The sequence below is a fragment of the Giraffa tippelskirchi genome, chromosome 5 (genome assembly GCF_054371585.1).
Source record: "Giraffa tippelskirchi isolate mGirTip1 chromosome 5, T2T-mGirTip1v1.2.pri, whole genome shotgun sequence".
Lineage (NCBI taxonomy): Eukaryota > Metazoa > Chordata > Mammalia > Artiodactyla > Giraffidae > Giraffa > Giraffa tippelskirchi.
Genome location: NC_137279.1, coordinates 48782257 through 48799338, shown reverse-complemented (window position 1 = coordinate 48799338; position 17082 = coordinate 48782257). Strand labels below are relative to the sequence as shown.

At 34.3% G+C, this 17082-nt stretch overlaps 1 protein-coding gene across 10 annotated transcripts in view; it reads right to left on the bottom strand.

The window, feature by feature from the left end:
• The window catches only part of CDC42BPA (CDC42 binding protein kinase alpha), a 292824-nt gene that overhangs the window by 56530 nt on the left and 219212 nt on the right, over positions 1-17082 (bottom strand). For 8 of the 10 annotated variants that reach the window (XM_081486911.1, XM_081486910.1, XM_081486912.1 and 5 more), the window contains 5 exons: positions 10188-10312; positions 6620-6725; positions 6046-6194; positions 4482-4573; positions 2167-2243 (listed from right to left, as the gene is read on the bottom strand). In XM_081486911.1, the coding sequence (XP_081343037.1) occupies positions 2167-2243; positions 4482-4573; positions 6046-6194; positions 6620-6725; positions 10188-10312 (549 nt within the window). Of the gene's footprint in view, positions 1-1054; positions 1103-2166; positions 2244-4481; positions 4574-6045; positions 6195-6619; positions 6726-10187; positions 10313-17082 lie in introns of all 10 variants that reach the window. The other 2 variants (XM_081486909.1, XM_081486913.1) reach the window with 2 other exon arrangements.

Here is a 17082-nt window from a genome sequence, read left to right as displayed (position 1 = left end):
AAGAAGGTCTTCTTTTTACCACACTTTTAAAAACCATAACTAATATAATTATGTGTCTCAAGAATAGTAAAACAGTTTCTATTTAGAATGAAAAGGTGCATATTTTGGTATAAATATTTCAAAGAAATTAAAAAAAAAACACTCAAAAATATAGATCAGGATTTTTCTTTAGTAAAAAATTATGCTTAATACTCTTTTCAATGTAAGAATTATATTTAACAAAACACAAAAAATAAAACATTAAAAGAGTTTCCCCTGATTTAAAAAAGTTATATGCACTGCATTTGCATCTGAACTCATTTTATTTCCTAATTTCTGGAAAGATAGAATGCTCAATAGGAAAATACAATGCTTTACAACAAGAATTACTGTGCCATTAGCAGAATAGAGGATGTATATGTCAGGTATTTCTGTAAAAGAACAATAAACACTAGGAACTTCTAAATTATTGAATCTATAGAATTACTTTAGGAGAGAAAATGATAATGCAGTCAATTTACAGTGCATATGTTAACTAAAATCAATTTTCACATCAGAAGAGAAATTCTGTCAGCATTAAAAATTGATTTGCACTCAACTATTGTGTTATGTATGATAAAATCTATTGGAAGAGTTAATAAAACATCACTTTTTATTATACCACCAGAGGCTTACGTTTAACTAACATATAAACCAAGTAGCAAACTGCTGGAAAGAAAAGGGAAATGTGAAATAGAAACTGCCTTGAAAAACAAAAATGAGCAATTATTTGTATCTATGTAGCTATATAGTGACAATAATGAAATAAGCATTCCAGTCTTCAGAACTGTTGCAAAGAATGGAACTACAGAGATTCTCTGATGGCCAATGCATTTTTTAAAGTACATTTTTACTTTATTATATTTAATAATGATAACTCTTCTTTGTATTTAAGGTAAGAAGCAAGCACATTTTGGCTCACAAATTATCAAGTGTGATATTTCTAAAACTGACTGCATTACTAGGTAAATTCTTCATATCAATTCACTGATCTCTTTTACTGAAGGATGCATTTGTTTGAAAATCAAAGACTTACGTCATCCAAAAAATCAATCAGTGAAGATGAGGAAGAAGAAAAGGAATCCTATTTAACGAATACAGCAATAAAAAAATAGAAAATATGGATGAAGCAATTTAATAAGAACAAATAATAAATCAAAAATTTTGTAGAACAATTGAAAGGCAAATGACATTAATTCAAATAAATAAATGAGAAAAGCAGTCATTGTCATTGTTTCTCAAGAAACTTAGAAATTCATTAACTACGTTTTAAAGAGTGATTCTTTTTCCCTTTCCCAAAAGAATGAAATACAATTCATATACTGTGCTCAAGGTGTAATAAATTGAAGCTCATGGCAAATCGTTATTAATTAAATTAAATGGAAGCACTTTAAAAGGTAATAACGAAAGGTAAACAACAGAATCTCTGCCTTCTAACTGTTCCGGCTAGAATGTAAGCTTCCTGAGGGGCAAGACTTTGTTGATTTTGTCACTATTGTATCTCCAGCACGTACAACAGTGCCTTGCTCAGATATGTACAATTATCTGTTGATTAAGATATAATAACAAATTTTTTCTGAGATAAAAAGTTCAACCATAAGCTTTTTTCTAGCAAAGAATTTAAGTACCAAAGAATGACAGAGTCATACAGTCACTATTTCATTATTCTGGAGTGTGCCAAATAAACTCTATATGCAATACTTTTAACAAAAAGCATTCCTTTGGTATACTTCTAAAAAACTGTATTGATTTGGAATTGGAACCAGCATTGCCCTATTGTGAGCTCTGACATTTTCACTTGCTTTTTTTATTGTGGCTCTATGCTTTGGAGAAAAAAAAGTTGAAATTATTTAGTTAGGATCTGTTCTGAACTTACTGTTCCTTAGGGAAAGAGATGAAATTTCTTTTAAATCTTACAATGACTCTCTTATTTAGATCTTAGATTTCTCTTAAATACAAGAAAAGTTTATGATTAAAGTTTCCATAATATTGCAGGACATATATTTCTTTCATAATACATTTTTGTTTATATAAGATTCTAGGTCCTCTTATATGGGATGCAATAAAAGTTTTATTGCAAATAAATTTTAAATCACAAAGTAAATTTTAAATCGACCATAGGGGATATCTGAAAGGTTTAATACTTACTTCAAATTGATCCAGAGCATCGGTAGGCGTATTCAAAAATGCCAAGAAAGAATGCTGTGAGTCTTGGTGCTCTATACCTAGAAGACAGCAGCAACTTTTCTTAAGACTAGAACAATTAACACTAATCTTCATGGATGACCTTTCCTGTCTGAATCTATTAAAAAGATGCTTGCAAACTACCATATTTTAAAACCAATTAACATTATTAACTCCACATATTAAAAAAACTAAAATACATCAGTGTTTCTTGTACTATCACTCAATAGTTAAACTACATCAGTCTCTGGGACTTGTTTCTTGACTTACTTGAGTTCTTGAATTTCTTTTCCTGTACAGTACGCCATAAAAAGCACATTAAATCTTTTGGTAGGCTTGGGACATTTTTTAAAAATAGGACTCTGGTTAGGTCTGATTTTTCTAAGGTAATTTAGCACCATTTCCTTTCTGAAATACTTTCATCAAGTATATAGTATACACCAATACAAATAACCTTTTATTTAAAAAAATGCAGTGATAAATCAAACTTATTAAATTATGAATAAACTTTTGCTCAGGCTTTAATATGATTTCATTTACTGTTTTATTGACAAATTGCATGACAAAAGTTTGTCTGAGAAAAACTAGGGCTGGAGAATGAGGACTCCAAACCTGAGCTTTTCTCAGACAAATTTTTAAAAAATTGATGCATATCTCTTGGCTATGGTATTAACTCTAAATGCATAATTTCCAAAATAATTCTTAATCATACACATATAATGATAAATACTAGGGAGGAAAAAGGAGAAACACCAATACACACTTCTGATCTCCATATCATTAGGACTAAACTGATCCACTAAATTGGTATCAATTTATGTGCTTTTTTGAATTACTCTCTAATAATAATACCATGGTTGCCGAACACGGCAGTGCAGAAATTTGTTCCACAAATAAATATTTGCTGAGAGGGTTTTTTTTGCCAAACCCTGTCTAGATACTGGAGATACAATAGTAAAGAATAAAATCCTTGCCCTCATTATATAAATATTACATTATATTATTTAAATAGAATATTATTTTATAACATAGTGAAATTTTATTATTCTGGAAAGCTCAAAATTCAAATAAAAGCCATAGGCTAACATGCAATGTAATAAATTTAATTTTTTCTTTTGCAAATTTAGATCTACTATAAAATGATGTAATCAATGCCAACTGGTTAAATCATACTCCTTACTGCTCTCTTTTCTATATAAATTGCTTTTTGGGCCACAGGTCCTCCATGTCTTATATACTTTTTCCTCTACTCGTTAAATAATGCAGCTCCCTCCATTCTTCATACATGAAAATTAAGCTTGATTCTCATTTTAGCATGATGCCTTGTGCTCCTAATTCACTTTTTCTGGATTCCTTCCTTTCTCATTCATAACAAAAATTTATTGAACATCTACTACTTTTAATGGCTTTTTTCATGTTAACTTCTTTGTGTGATTACTCTCTTTCCTTCACAGTTTTAAAAGCAGATGGAGAGACCCAATCAGCTTTGTCACTCTGTGTCACAGGACTGGGAAATAAGAGGGCAGCACGTAAGTACAACTTAGAGCCAATTAACTAGGTCAGTATTCCACCAGGAATACTCTCAGGAAAATGAATTTCTAATAACTGTATATAAGAGATCCTTTCATTAAGAAAATAACATTCTGAATTTTTAAAAATTAAATCTTCACATTCTTAATGCCCACATGATAGAAAGAAAATTGAAGTTCATGTATTAGAGCTACCAAGCACTCTGAGTTACTTCTTATGTTAATTATAACGTGCTCAAGTAATATTTTCAAGAAAATGGGAATAAGCTCTGAGAAATCCCACAGGGCAAGCAATTTGAGTGTCAAACGTGGAAGAAGACACCGAAATGTCAAAATAATTCTTTGTCATTGAATTACCTTTCTAATACTGGATTAATCTAGTTATTTTTACCTTATTTCTTCAACTACCCTGAGAGCAAATCCTCTACAACATTTGAGAATAGTATAAATACATGAAAAGAACAAATGTTTCTAATCACAAAAATATTGTTCAAGATATATAGTCTATGGCCCTGAAGAAATAGTTGAATATATGGCAAAATGAGTTTTCTCTTATGAAATCTTTAACAATGTGTATCAGGTAAAACAAACTAACTCAGAGACTTTATCTACCAAATATGTGTATGTGTGTACCATATATACATGCATGTGAACAATTCTTCTACCTACACATTAAGCTGATTCTTCTATAATAAAATGTATTCATAACAGAACATTACATCCTGATGGATGCAAAACACATTTCCATACCCTTTTCAGATCTAAGCTCTTCAGTGTCCTTTATCAGTTGTTCGATTTCTGATAGTAGTTCCAAGTTCTTCTTCTCTGAATCTTTTAGTTTACTTAAAAAAGGGAAAAAAAGGAAAAATTCATTATTTATATTGTTTATCAATGAGCCATCATGTATGTGGTTGAACTTACTTGGTTTAAATGTCAGTCATGATGATGTAGGGAACTGAAAACCACTGCAGGAAGGACAAATCCAGCCTGTCACCTACTCTTGTGCAAATAAAGATTTACTGGAACACACTCGGGTTCATTCATTTATATGCTGTCTGTGGCTGCTTTCATACTCAACAGCACAGTTGAGTAGACAGAAACTATGTGGCCTATAAACCCTAAGTATTTATTATCTTGCCTTTTATTGAAAAAGTTGCTAGCCATGAGCTAAATTAGTAAATTAAAAAAATGTATAAAATCAAACATTAACTTTAGAATTCTGTTAAATTTCTTTCATAGAGAACCATAAGACTAAGTTTATAATTTTCAGTTTGACTCGTATTCCTGATTTATAAACAAATGTGAAGTTTATGTCCTAAGCTTAAGAGGAAAGATCTCACAACTCCAATTACAATACAGAGAATGACATTTAGTAGTTCTTCATGTTGGGATCAATTCATATTCTCCAGAAAAAGTTGTTTTCCATTTTCAGTGTCACACTAGTACATTTAAGTAAAGCATATTTAATTTGTAGTTAATTGATTTATAATAAGAATTTATAATTCCGCTCAATCAGAGATACACAGTATCTCTGATATAATTAAAAATATTAATGACTGCAGTTTAAGGACTAAGGCTTCATACCATTAAAAACAATTTATAGGCCTATATTTCCTTTTGTGACTCAATGACCTTGCAACCTTAGGTATTCTGAGCACTGAATAGATTTTTCTATTTGTATTTTGAATTGTAACATGAACTTTCTACTGCTCTTCCATGTCACCTACACTGACTTATCCTTGAACCAATCCAATTATGATTTTCTTTTTATCATTTATTCAGAGTATGATTTGGTCTACTGCTGTGGTAACAGTGGTGGGAATGTATTCATTAGCTAACTGTCCTGAAGAGTGTGGAGGATATACTTTTTTTAAACATAGTAAGAAAAAATTATAAGTTAAGTATATTATACCACTGTGAAATTCATTATCACTAGAAGCTTCATTTATAAAAAATCTACGGTAGAGGCCAGAATTTACAGATGACTATATTTTGTTCTGACTTTATGCTACATTTTTATACTAATGTAATATTCTTGACCAAGAGATAAATTTTGAAAAGGGAAAAGTAAATAATAGAATATTAATACTATTAATTCCACTTTAAGAACAAGTCAGATAGAAACAGAGCTGTATTAAGGTCCCAGTACTGCATAAAGGCCTAAAAGAATCAATTCATTTTCAAACATTCACAGTTTTTTTTGGGTCATCATTTAAAAAAAAAAGTGATAGGTAGGAAACTAAATATATAATTTCTCTCCAGATACGTTTTGGATCAAATCAGAAATCACTCTAGTGGGACTACAGAGTCTTACCATTCTGTTATGATGTTAGACGCTTTAACTTTATTCAGCTCTTCTTGGATGGCCTGTTTGGCTCGTATTTCTGCATCCAGAGCTGACTGTAACTCCAGTCTGGCTGACATATCCAGTTTTGCAAAACGTCGCATTTTCCAGGGCATATCCTATGAAACAACATGACTGTGCTTTTAGTTCCATTCTACTTTTACATTTAAGTTCAGTAATATAAGTGATTTTTGAAAGTACTTAAAAGAACTATCTTGCCCTAATTACAGAATAAAAGAGATATATTTATTACTTGTGAAAATATATTCTTTTTCATTAAATTCAGAAATAACTGTAGACTCATTATAAATACATTTATTTTTTTATGGTTATTACCATTAATGGTTAGCCATACAAATGACAGCTAAGCAACTATGTATTATAATTTCTTAAACGGGAGGAGCTTGGAATGATTTCTTATGAAAAACTTTCCAGTAGGCAAAAACTAGAAAAACTGATATAATTACTCAGATTCATTACAGTGTTTTCTGAGCCTTCCCCCTGACTAATATAATAAGCCTGTTGGCTAAATGGTAGAGCTTACTGTTGCTCGGGTACCCAAGCTGGAGTTTCTTAAAGCTTCCAATTCTTCAGTCATTTTAGAAGCTAAGGCTTGAAGATACCCTCGTGCATCCTTTTCATCACTGACCCTAGAATATATACAAATAAAGACAGAGATCAAGTACCAAAGTAAAATAGAAAACTTCAGTGAGACGTATATTATTTTAAAGCATCATTAAGAAATAAGTGAAAAGTGACAGAAATTTAAAGATGTTCTTAATATCATTTTTTAAAGGTCTACCACAGTACTGCTGCTGCTAAGTCGCTTCAGTCATGTCCGACTCTGTGCAACCCCATAGATGGCAGCCCACCAGGCTCCTCTGTCCCTGGGATTCTCCAAGCAAGAATACTGGAGTGAGTTGCCATTTCCTTCTCCAACGCATGCGAAGTCGCCTCAGTCATGTCCGACTCTGTGCGACCCTATGGACAGCAGCCCACCAGGCTCCTCTATCCACGGGATTCTCTATGTAAGAATGCTGGAGTGGATTGCCATTTCCTTCTCCACAGTACTACTATCTGTCAACAAGCAGGAAATGGTTTACTGAACTGTTTGGGAGTCAGCACATATATCAGTAGTGATTACGAACTTGATTCTTCAGTTAAGCAGACCTAGGTTCAATTTGTAGCTCACTACTTATCAGTTGTATGACTTTACATAAGTCATTTACCACCTCTAACTCTCTCCTATCTCATTTAGAAGATGGGATAATAATAATACCACCTACCTCAAGAACTATTATGATAACTAAATGAGAATACATGTGAATTTTCAGCCTAATGCATAGAAAATGAGTGTGTTCTCAGTCGCTCAGTCGTGTCCGACTCTTTGCAACCCCATGGATTGTAGCCTGCCAGGCTTCTCTGTCCATGGAATTTTTGAGGCAAGAATACTGGAGCAGGTTGCCATTTCCAACTCCAGGGGATCTTCCTGATTCAGAGATCGAACCTGTGTCTCCTGCATCTCCTGCATTGGTGGGTGGATTCTTTACCACTGTGCCACCTGGGAAGCCCGCCTAGAACATACTATTTTTATCATTACAAACTATTACTGCATATGAATGAAAATTAATGAATGAGGAGTGTTATAAAGAATATGAGTGAATTTAAACAAAGGAAAATAAATGTTTCATTACTGATATCCTTTCCTGATTATTAAAACATTTTCCTGGTTATTTTATAGTAGTCTTCTCTCTCTTCTATTAATACTATACATACTCACCATTATCTTTTTTTTCCTACTCGAAACAAACTCTACCTCAATGGCCTCATTTACCAGAAATTAAATTCCTAAATTCATATTTCTAATCTTAACCTATAAGTCATCTTTTCTAAAGCATGCTGGAAATCTCCACTCAAGGTATCTGAAAATGACCTTAGGCTCAGCAACAAACAAAAGAACAACTAAAACTGATATCATTCTCCCCCAGAGTTGTTTCTTCTCATGACCTTTCCCAGTTCAATGATATCACCATTTTTCTTAATCTCTCCAACTCAGAATTTCAGAAATACTAGTTCCTCCTCATTTCTTGCCCCTCATTTATATTTAAGTCCTATAGATTCTTCTCCCATAATGTCTTCTCCATTTGTTCAATTTTCCCCAAACATTCAGGAGATACATCTGAAAAATGAATTTCATGGACCACTCTGTTACTTCAATGCCTCTTTGTAGTATCATTTCAAAGAGAAGAATGAACTCTTCTGATGAATCTAGGGTGAGAAGAAAGGTCCCTGTTCCAATACAAGGTGAGCAACAAGGTCTCCTCGCCCTAAAAGGTTTAAAAATTTTTTTCATATGAAAGAGATACTTCATAGAAAAAGGTAGAGGGAGCAGAGTAAGAGGACCATCAGAAATGCATTCAAATGAAGTCTTATATATAGCATGTTTGTTTTATTTTAAAAATGTTAATTTGGCCAATGGAAACATTAACAATTCTGCATATGACAAGTTTCCAAAATCTTGTTTTAGCATTTTTTAATACACCAGATTAAAAAACCAGAAACCGCTTGAGACTTTTAACCTTTATAAGCTTGCAAAGAATATCACAGTTAACTTTCAAATAGTTGAGAACTCTGAGAACAGTGAGTATATCTTTTACTTTTAGCCTATTAGGTATTTAATAATTTGTTATCTAATGTATTAGTCCAGTTCTAAATAACAGCTTTAATGCATATTGACTTCCTGTATTCTTGATTTTTTCTGCATATTTCACTTGAGTGTGAAATATGCAGAAAAATTTCATCTTCATCCTTTCTACTAACCCTTTCCAGACAGTCCATACTTATAGTTTCTTTCCTTTACTAGAACCACTTCCCCTTCCATCTCAATTCATCACGCAATCACTTGAAAAGATCAGTGGTCTAGGATTGCAGGCTTTGGCCAAATCAGTTTTGTCTTCTATAAAGTCATTTTCATTAACATCTTAGTTACAAATTTGATTACATAATGATGGAGTTACAAATGAAAAGTCATAATGTTTGATGTATAAGCAAGGCTAAAGATTATAGTGATTTTGCTTCAGACTGTAGTTTATGACAAGGATATCAATTAAATATTAATGAATCATTAACTGTACTATTTAGAACACAACCAAATTTCCACAATTTGGGCATTTTCCTTCAGATATGCAGTGAATAGTCACATTCATAATCTAAAGCTGAGTTAACATAAGGGCTCTACAGATAAATCAGTTTCAAAATATGTGAGTCAACTGGGTAAGATTACTTAAAAAGACAGTGTTTATTCACTTACGATTTCATTTAAGAAGGGGAATATTAATCTAGTATACGTAGGGAAAAAATGCTTAGAGAAGCAAAATAAGAGCATGACAAACTAAAATTCTCACCAAATTCTTGGCCTATAGATATATGAAGAAACCAGTAGTTGTTTATGTAAATAAAACATCAATAATATGCTGAAAAACTCAGAAAGTTAAAAAGCATAAAAAAGTTAAGCTACCTATTTTCATTAGAAAATACAGTCCCTGTTGGATTCAACTTTAAGTATTATAAAAATATACAGGTTTTTACAAATACCAGAACAATCATTTAATGAGTTAATTAATATGAAAGTCACTAAGGTAATTATCCCAAATTAAATCCTATGGGCTTAAAGAACAGTTGATAAAACTAGCTGTAACCATTTAATGTTTTTAAAATGCCATATGTGAATTAGTCTGTTTTAATTATGAAAAAGGTGAAAGCATAACATCTTTAACTTCTAAAATTTTCTCCAGGCTTTCTGTTTCCTAAAATAATCACAAATACAGGAATTTTGGTCTTAGGAATATTGATGGCTAGCAAATGAGTTTCTTCAGTTCTATAAGGACTAACTAACTCTCTTAGGAGAGAATAACATTTTCTTTCTTAGAAATATCAGCTTCTAATGAAACTGTAAAAGCTGATATGCAATATCTGACAGAGTTAAGGAAAAGCAGAAAAAACAGAAAACACAGAAGAAACATAGACTAATAATAAATATTCCTCCTGGAATTCATACCAATTTGACTATATGGCCAAAAATCACCCACAAAACACATTTAAAGAATACTCACCACTGAATTATTTCTGTGATCTGAGCTTCCCAATGCGCAACTGATTCCTTCTTATCGGCTAGATCTTTTACCTCTTCTTCTAACTGCTGGTTGCGTGTACTTAAGTTCTCATACAAAGTAGTAAGCTGAAAGGCAGTTTTAAGATGCTTAAAGAAGTGTGACTTTTAGGAACAGGAATTCAAGGTGTCTCAGATGCCTCTTGTTAAATCTCCTAAGTCAAAAATGCTTATCTTCCTGATTTCCTATTGTGATGCACCCTCTGGTTACTGAATTTGGAAACATCAAGTACTCCGAATTCTCCTTCTGCCTTTGCTTTCCCTTCACTCCCTATATTAATTGGTTCCATTGGTGAACCTTTTCCATTTGCTGGGAAGAACTCCCCAATTCTGCTGGTAACAACATCTCTCATTTTTTTCTCTTAAAATATCTCTATGTCACCTTTAAAAAAAAAAAACAACTTATAAGGAGTTTCAAGTATATACAAAATGAATAGAAGAGTATAAACAAATTCCCATAAACCCATCATTAGCAACTTCAACAGTTATTGCCTCAATGTCAATCTTATTTCATTTGTACACCTGTCTTCTTATCCCCTCTTCCAGTATTATTCTGCAGCAAATACCAGACATCATATAATTTTATCCATATATATTTCTGGTATATCTCTAGAAAATAAGGCTCTCTATTCATAACCACAATATCATTATTATATTTAACACACTTTCTTATATCATCATATAGGTAGTCACTGTTCAAATTTCCAGTTGTCTCAAGATATCAAAAGACTTAACAGTCTGTTAAACTGAATCACACCAATAAGTAAACATAACATAATGGTTGCTCTATCTTTTAAGCCTCTCTTACTCATAGGTTCTAGAGTACTCCTCTTGGGCAGCTGTTAACAGAATACCATAGTCTGAGGGGCTTAAACAAGAACCATTTATTTCTCCCGGTTCTGGAGGCTGAGAGGTTCAAGATCAAGGCACGAGCAGATTCAGTGTCTGGCAAGGGCCCACTTCCTGGTTTATTGATGGCCATGGGATGAGGGAGTTCTGTGGGGTCTCTTGTATAAGAGCACTAATCCTATTCATAAGGGCTCTACCCTGATGGCTTCATCATTTCCCAAAGGGCTTGTCTCCAAATAGCACTACATTGGGGACTAGGTTTCAACATTCGAGTGCTAGAGGAACACACTTAAGACACAGCGGCTCCCCTCCAACACTTTTCTTCATGTAATTTATTTGTTGAAAAAAGTAGGTTGTTTGTCCTGTAGAGTTTTCTATACTCAGAATTTTTGCCTTCATTTTTGAAAGACATTTTCTGCTGTATAAAATATTTCAGATTGGCAGTTATTTTCCTTCAGCATTCCTTTATTTCTGAGTTCTGTTTCTTTTCTGTTGGAAAGACAGCTTTAAGTTTAGCTATTGCTCCTTTGAATATAACATGTCTTTCTTCTCTGGCTGCTTCTAGGATTTTCTTTGGTTGCTTTGTTGTTGTTCAGCTGCTCAGTCATGTCCGACTCTTTGCAATCCCATGGACTGCAGCACGCCAGGCTTCCTGGTCCTTCACTGTCTCCTGGAGTTTGCTCAAACTCATGCCCATTGAGTCAACGATGCCATCCAACCATCTTATCATCTGTTGTTCCCTTCTCCTCCTGCCTTCAATCTTTCCCAGCATCGGGGTCTTTTCCAATGAGTTGGCTCTTCGCATCAAGTGGCCGAAGTATTAGAGCTCCAGCTTCAGCATCAGTCTTTCCAATGAATATTCAGGGTTAATTTCCTTTAGGACTGACTGGTTTGATCTCCGTACTGTCCAAAGGACTCTCAAGAGTCTTCCCCAGCACCACAGTTCAAAAGCATCAATTCTTCATCAATCAGCCTTCTATATGGTCCAACTCTCACATTTGTACATGACTACTGGAAAAACCATAGCTTTAACTATATGGACCTTTGTCAGCAAGGTGATATCTCTGCTTTTTAATATGCGGTCTAGGTTTGGTTGCCAGTTTTGGCAATTCTTCTATGATGTGCCTAATAGGGATTTAATTTCCCTTTAGGGTCTGTGACATTTCTTGAATTTGTAGCTAAACATTTCTCATAGGTTTTGGAAAATTGTGGGCTATTAACTTTGCAAATATTGCTTCTGCCACAATGTTCTCTTCTCCTTCTGGGAAAGCAAATATTTTCTGTCAGATCTTTTCATCACATCCCCTATGTCTCAATATATACCTCTTTTATATATTTCTGTGCTTTAAAACATATTGATATATCTTTATTTCAGCATGGAAAGTTTATTTACCCTTTCCTTTGCTTCTTTCCAATCTACTGTTAAAATTTTCTGTTAGGTGTTTCAATTATTTTATTTTTTACTTTTAAAGATTTATTTGACTTCTTTGTATAGGTTCCAGGTGTCTGCTGAAATTCTACATGTCTTCTATTTTCTTGAATATACCATACAGTTATTTTAAAATTCAATTGAGAAAATTCCAATACTGGGAATTGTGTGGGTCTGTTTAAACTGACTGGTTTTCCTCTCATTTTTTTATTTTCTGACTTAGTATTTGGTTGCTGTTATATTTTTATGTCTTGCTTTTATTAGGTTGTTTCTCTTGGTATGCATTGTAATTTCTTACTGCATGCCATGCACAGTGAATGAAAATTTTAAAGATAATCTGAGACTCTATATCATATCTTCCTCCAGAGAGCATTTACTTATACTTCTGGCAGGCAACTAAACTAAAGAAAGATGAAGGATTGAATTACTTAAAGGCTGGGTTTCAGTCACTGAGAGGGCTCACCTCTTTTTGGTTCACGTTTATTACGAAAATGGAGTCTTTTCCATAATCTTAATTGAAAGCTAGAATTGATTATCAAGGATCCTGCACTGATATTTAGTTTTTAATCTCTTCAAACTCGTGATAATACTGTGGAATATTGTGCTCAACTTCCTGGATACTCAGTGATAGCTTTCATATCAGCAAATCCTCAAGAGGAAAAGTGGCACTGAATGCTGGGCTCATATCTCAGTTCTAGTCCTTTCTGTAGGATCGGGGTCAGTAAAGTCTAGGCTGCTTTCCTATTTTTCCAACGCCTTCTTGCAGGTGAATACTGTAGGCAGTATTCCTACTGTATTAAAAAAAAATTTTTTTTAAATCCATCCAGCTTTATAGTTCTTGGTGAGGTGGTAGTGGTAGGTATGATGTAAGCTAATCTGTCACAGAATCAAAACTTCTTGCTTTATTAAGCTTTTAAAAATTCATGGTAAAATATTTGCATATAATTTTTACTTCATGGCTACATTTTTCTGATAAATGGTCTCACTCTGACATTAATTATTACTATTCCTTTCTCCCTTTCTGGTATGTTTGTAGAGATATTGTGCTAGTTTATTTTTGACTACAGTTTGAAGGAGGTGAATTTATCCTAGAAGAATTATGAACAGGTTTGTGAAGATGAGAGGCCATGGGATAGTTAAGTTTATGTCAACTTGACTGGGTCATAGGGTGCCTAGGCATCTGCTTACACATTCTGCTGGTGTCTTTGAAGATGTTTCTGGGTGAGATTAACATTTGAATCAATTGACTGAATAAAACAGATTACCCTTCCTAATGTGAGTGACCCTATTTAATCAGCTGAAGGCCTGAAAAGAAGAAAAGGCTGACTCTAGTGAGTAAGAGGGAACCCCTCCTGCCTGAATGCCTTCAAGCTGCTTTCACTTGTCTTTGGTCTCTTACTGAAACAGTGGCTCTTCCTGGGTTTGGAGCCTTCACTGGCTTTTGGACTAGAATTATATCACTGGTTATCTTGGTTCTTAAGCCCTTTGGACTTGGACTAAACTGTCTCTCCAGCTTACAAACTGCAGATCTTGGAACACAACTTAGTAACTAAACAATAACAATAATCAAGTGAGTCAATTCCTTACAGTAAACAGTTTTATACACAATACGTGTGTGTGACTACGTGAGTGTATGTATATATGAGTGTGTATGTATATATAATTTCTTATTGGTTCTGTTTTTTTTTTTTAATTGAAATACAGTTGACTTACAGTGTTGCGTAGTTTCTGATGAAATCACATCAGCAATATGATTCAGATAAATCCATATCTATCTATACAGAGAGAGCCTTTTCCATATTCCTTTCCATTGTAGTTTATTACAAGATATTGACTACAATTCCCTGTCCTATACAGTAGAATCTTGCTGCTTATATATTTTATATACAGTAGTTTGCATCTGTTAATCCCAAACTCCGAATTTATCCCTCCCCTGTCCTTTTCCCTTTGGTAACCTTAAGCTTGCTTTCAATGTCTACAAGTCACTTTCTGTTTTGCAAATAAGCTCATTTGTATCATTTTTTTAAGATTCCACATATAAGTGATATTAAATGATATTTGTCTTTCTCTGTATGACTTAACTTCACTTAGTACATAATCTCTAAGTTCATTCATGTTGTGGCAAATGACGTTATTTCATTCTGTTTACTGGCTGAGTAGTATTCCAGGAAAAAAGAGTGAAATAATGTCATTTGCCACAACATTTAAAGATTACACTAAGTGAAGTAAGACAGAGAAAGGCAAATATCACATGATGTCAATTATATGTGGAATCTTAAAAAATGATACAAATGAACTTATTTACAAATTTTCTAATGGCTGAGTAGTATTCCATTCCCTTTCATGGATCACAGCCTTGTCATGGTGAAGGGGTTTGTATAACTTAAAGAAGCTATGAGCCATGCTGTGCAGGGCCACCGAAGATGGGCATAATAAAGAGCTTTGACAAAACGTGGTCCACTGGAGGAGAAATGGCAAACCACTCCAGTATTCGTGCCTAGAGAACCCTATGAACAGTAGAAAAGGCAAAAAGATATAGGGCAATTACTAATAGCTCCAGAAAGAATAAAGTGGGTGTGCCAAAGTAGGAACAATGCTCAGCTGTGGATGTAACTGCTGGTGAAAGTAAAGTCCGATGCTGTGAAGATCAATATTACACAGAAATCTGTAATGTTAGGTCTGTGAATCAAGGTAAATTGAACATAGTCAAGTAGGAAATGGCAAGACTGAACATGGATATCTTAACAATCAGTGAACTAAAATGAATAGGAAAGGGTGAATTTAATTCAGATGAACATTATATCTTTTTCTGTGGGCAAGAATCCCATAGAAGAAATGGAGTAGCCATGATAATCAACAAAACAGTCCAAAATGCAATACTTGGGAACAGTCTCAAGGCAAAGCATTCAACATCACAGTAATCCAATTCTATGCCCCCACAATCAACGCCAAAGAAGCTGAAGTTGAACAATTCTATGAAGACGGATGGGTCATGGTGGAGAGGTCTGACAGATTGTGGTCCACTGGAGAAGGGCATGGCAAACCACTTCAGTATTCTTGCCTTGAGAACCCCATGAACAGTATGAAAAGGCAAAAGGATAGGACACTGAAAGATGAACTCCCCAGGTCAGTAGGTGCCCAATATGCTAATGGAGATCAGTGCAGAAATAACTCCAGAAAGAATGATGGGATGGAGCCAAAGCAAAAACGATACCCAACTGTGGATGTGACTGGTGATAGACGCAGAGTCCGATGCTGTAAAGAGCAATATTGCATAGGAACCTGGAATGTTAGGTCCATGAATCAAGGCAAATTGGAAGTGGTCAAACAGGAGATGGCAAGAGTGAACGTCGACATTCTAGGAATCAGCGAACTAAGATGGACTGGAATGGGTGAATTTAACTCAGATGACCATTATATCTACTACTGTGGGCAAGAATCCCTTAGAAGAAATGGAGTAGCCATCATGGTCAACAAAAGAGTCCAAAATGCAGTACTTGGATGCAATCTCAAAAACGACAGAATGAACTCTGTTCGTTTCCAAGGCAAACCATTCAATATCACGATAATCCAAGTCTATGCCCTGACCAGCAACGTTGAAGAAGCTGAAGTTGAACGGTTCTATGAAGACCTACAAGACCTTCTAGAACTAACACCCAAAAAAGATGTCCTTTTCATTATAGGGGACTGGAATGCAAAAGTAGGAAGTCAAGAAACACCTGGCGTAACAGGCAAGTTTGGCCTTGGAGTACAGAATGAAGCAGGGCAAAGGTTAATGGAGTTTTGCCACGAGAACGCACTGGTCATAGCAAACACCCTCTTCCAACAACACAACAGAAGACTCTACACGTGGACATCACCAGATGGTCAACACCGAAATCAGATTGATTATATTCTTTGCAGCCAAAGATGGAGAAGCTCTATACAGTCAGCAAAAACAAGAACAGGAGCAGACTGTGGCTCAGATCATGAACTGCTTATTGCCAAATTCAGACTTAAATTGAAGAAAGTAGGGAAAACCACTAGACCATTCAGGTATGACCTAGATCAAATCCCTTATGAGTATACAGTGGGAGTGACAAATAGATTTAAGGGACTAGACCTAATAGACAGAGTGCCTGAAGAACTATGGACAGAGGTTCGTGACATTGTATAGGAGACAGTGATCAAGAAAATCCCCATGGAAAAGAAATGCAAAAAAGCAAAATAGCTGTCTGAGGAGGCCTTACAGATAGCTGGGAAGAGAAGAGAAGTAAAAAGCAAAGGAGAAAAGGAAAGATATTCCCATCTCAATGCAGAGTTCCAAAGAATAGCAAGGAGAGATAAGAAAGCCTTCCTCAGCGATCAGTGCAAACAAATAGAGGAAAACAACAGATTGGGAAAGACTAGAGATCTCTTCAAGAAAATTAGAAATACCAAAGGAACATTTCATGCAAAGATAGGCTCGATAAAGGACAGAAATGGTATGGACCTAACAGAAGCAGAAGATATTAAGAAGAGATGGCAAGAATACACAGAAGAACTGTACAAAAAAGATCTTCACAACCCAGATAATCATGAT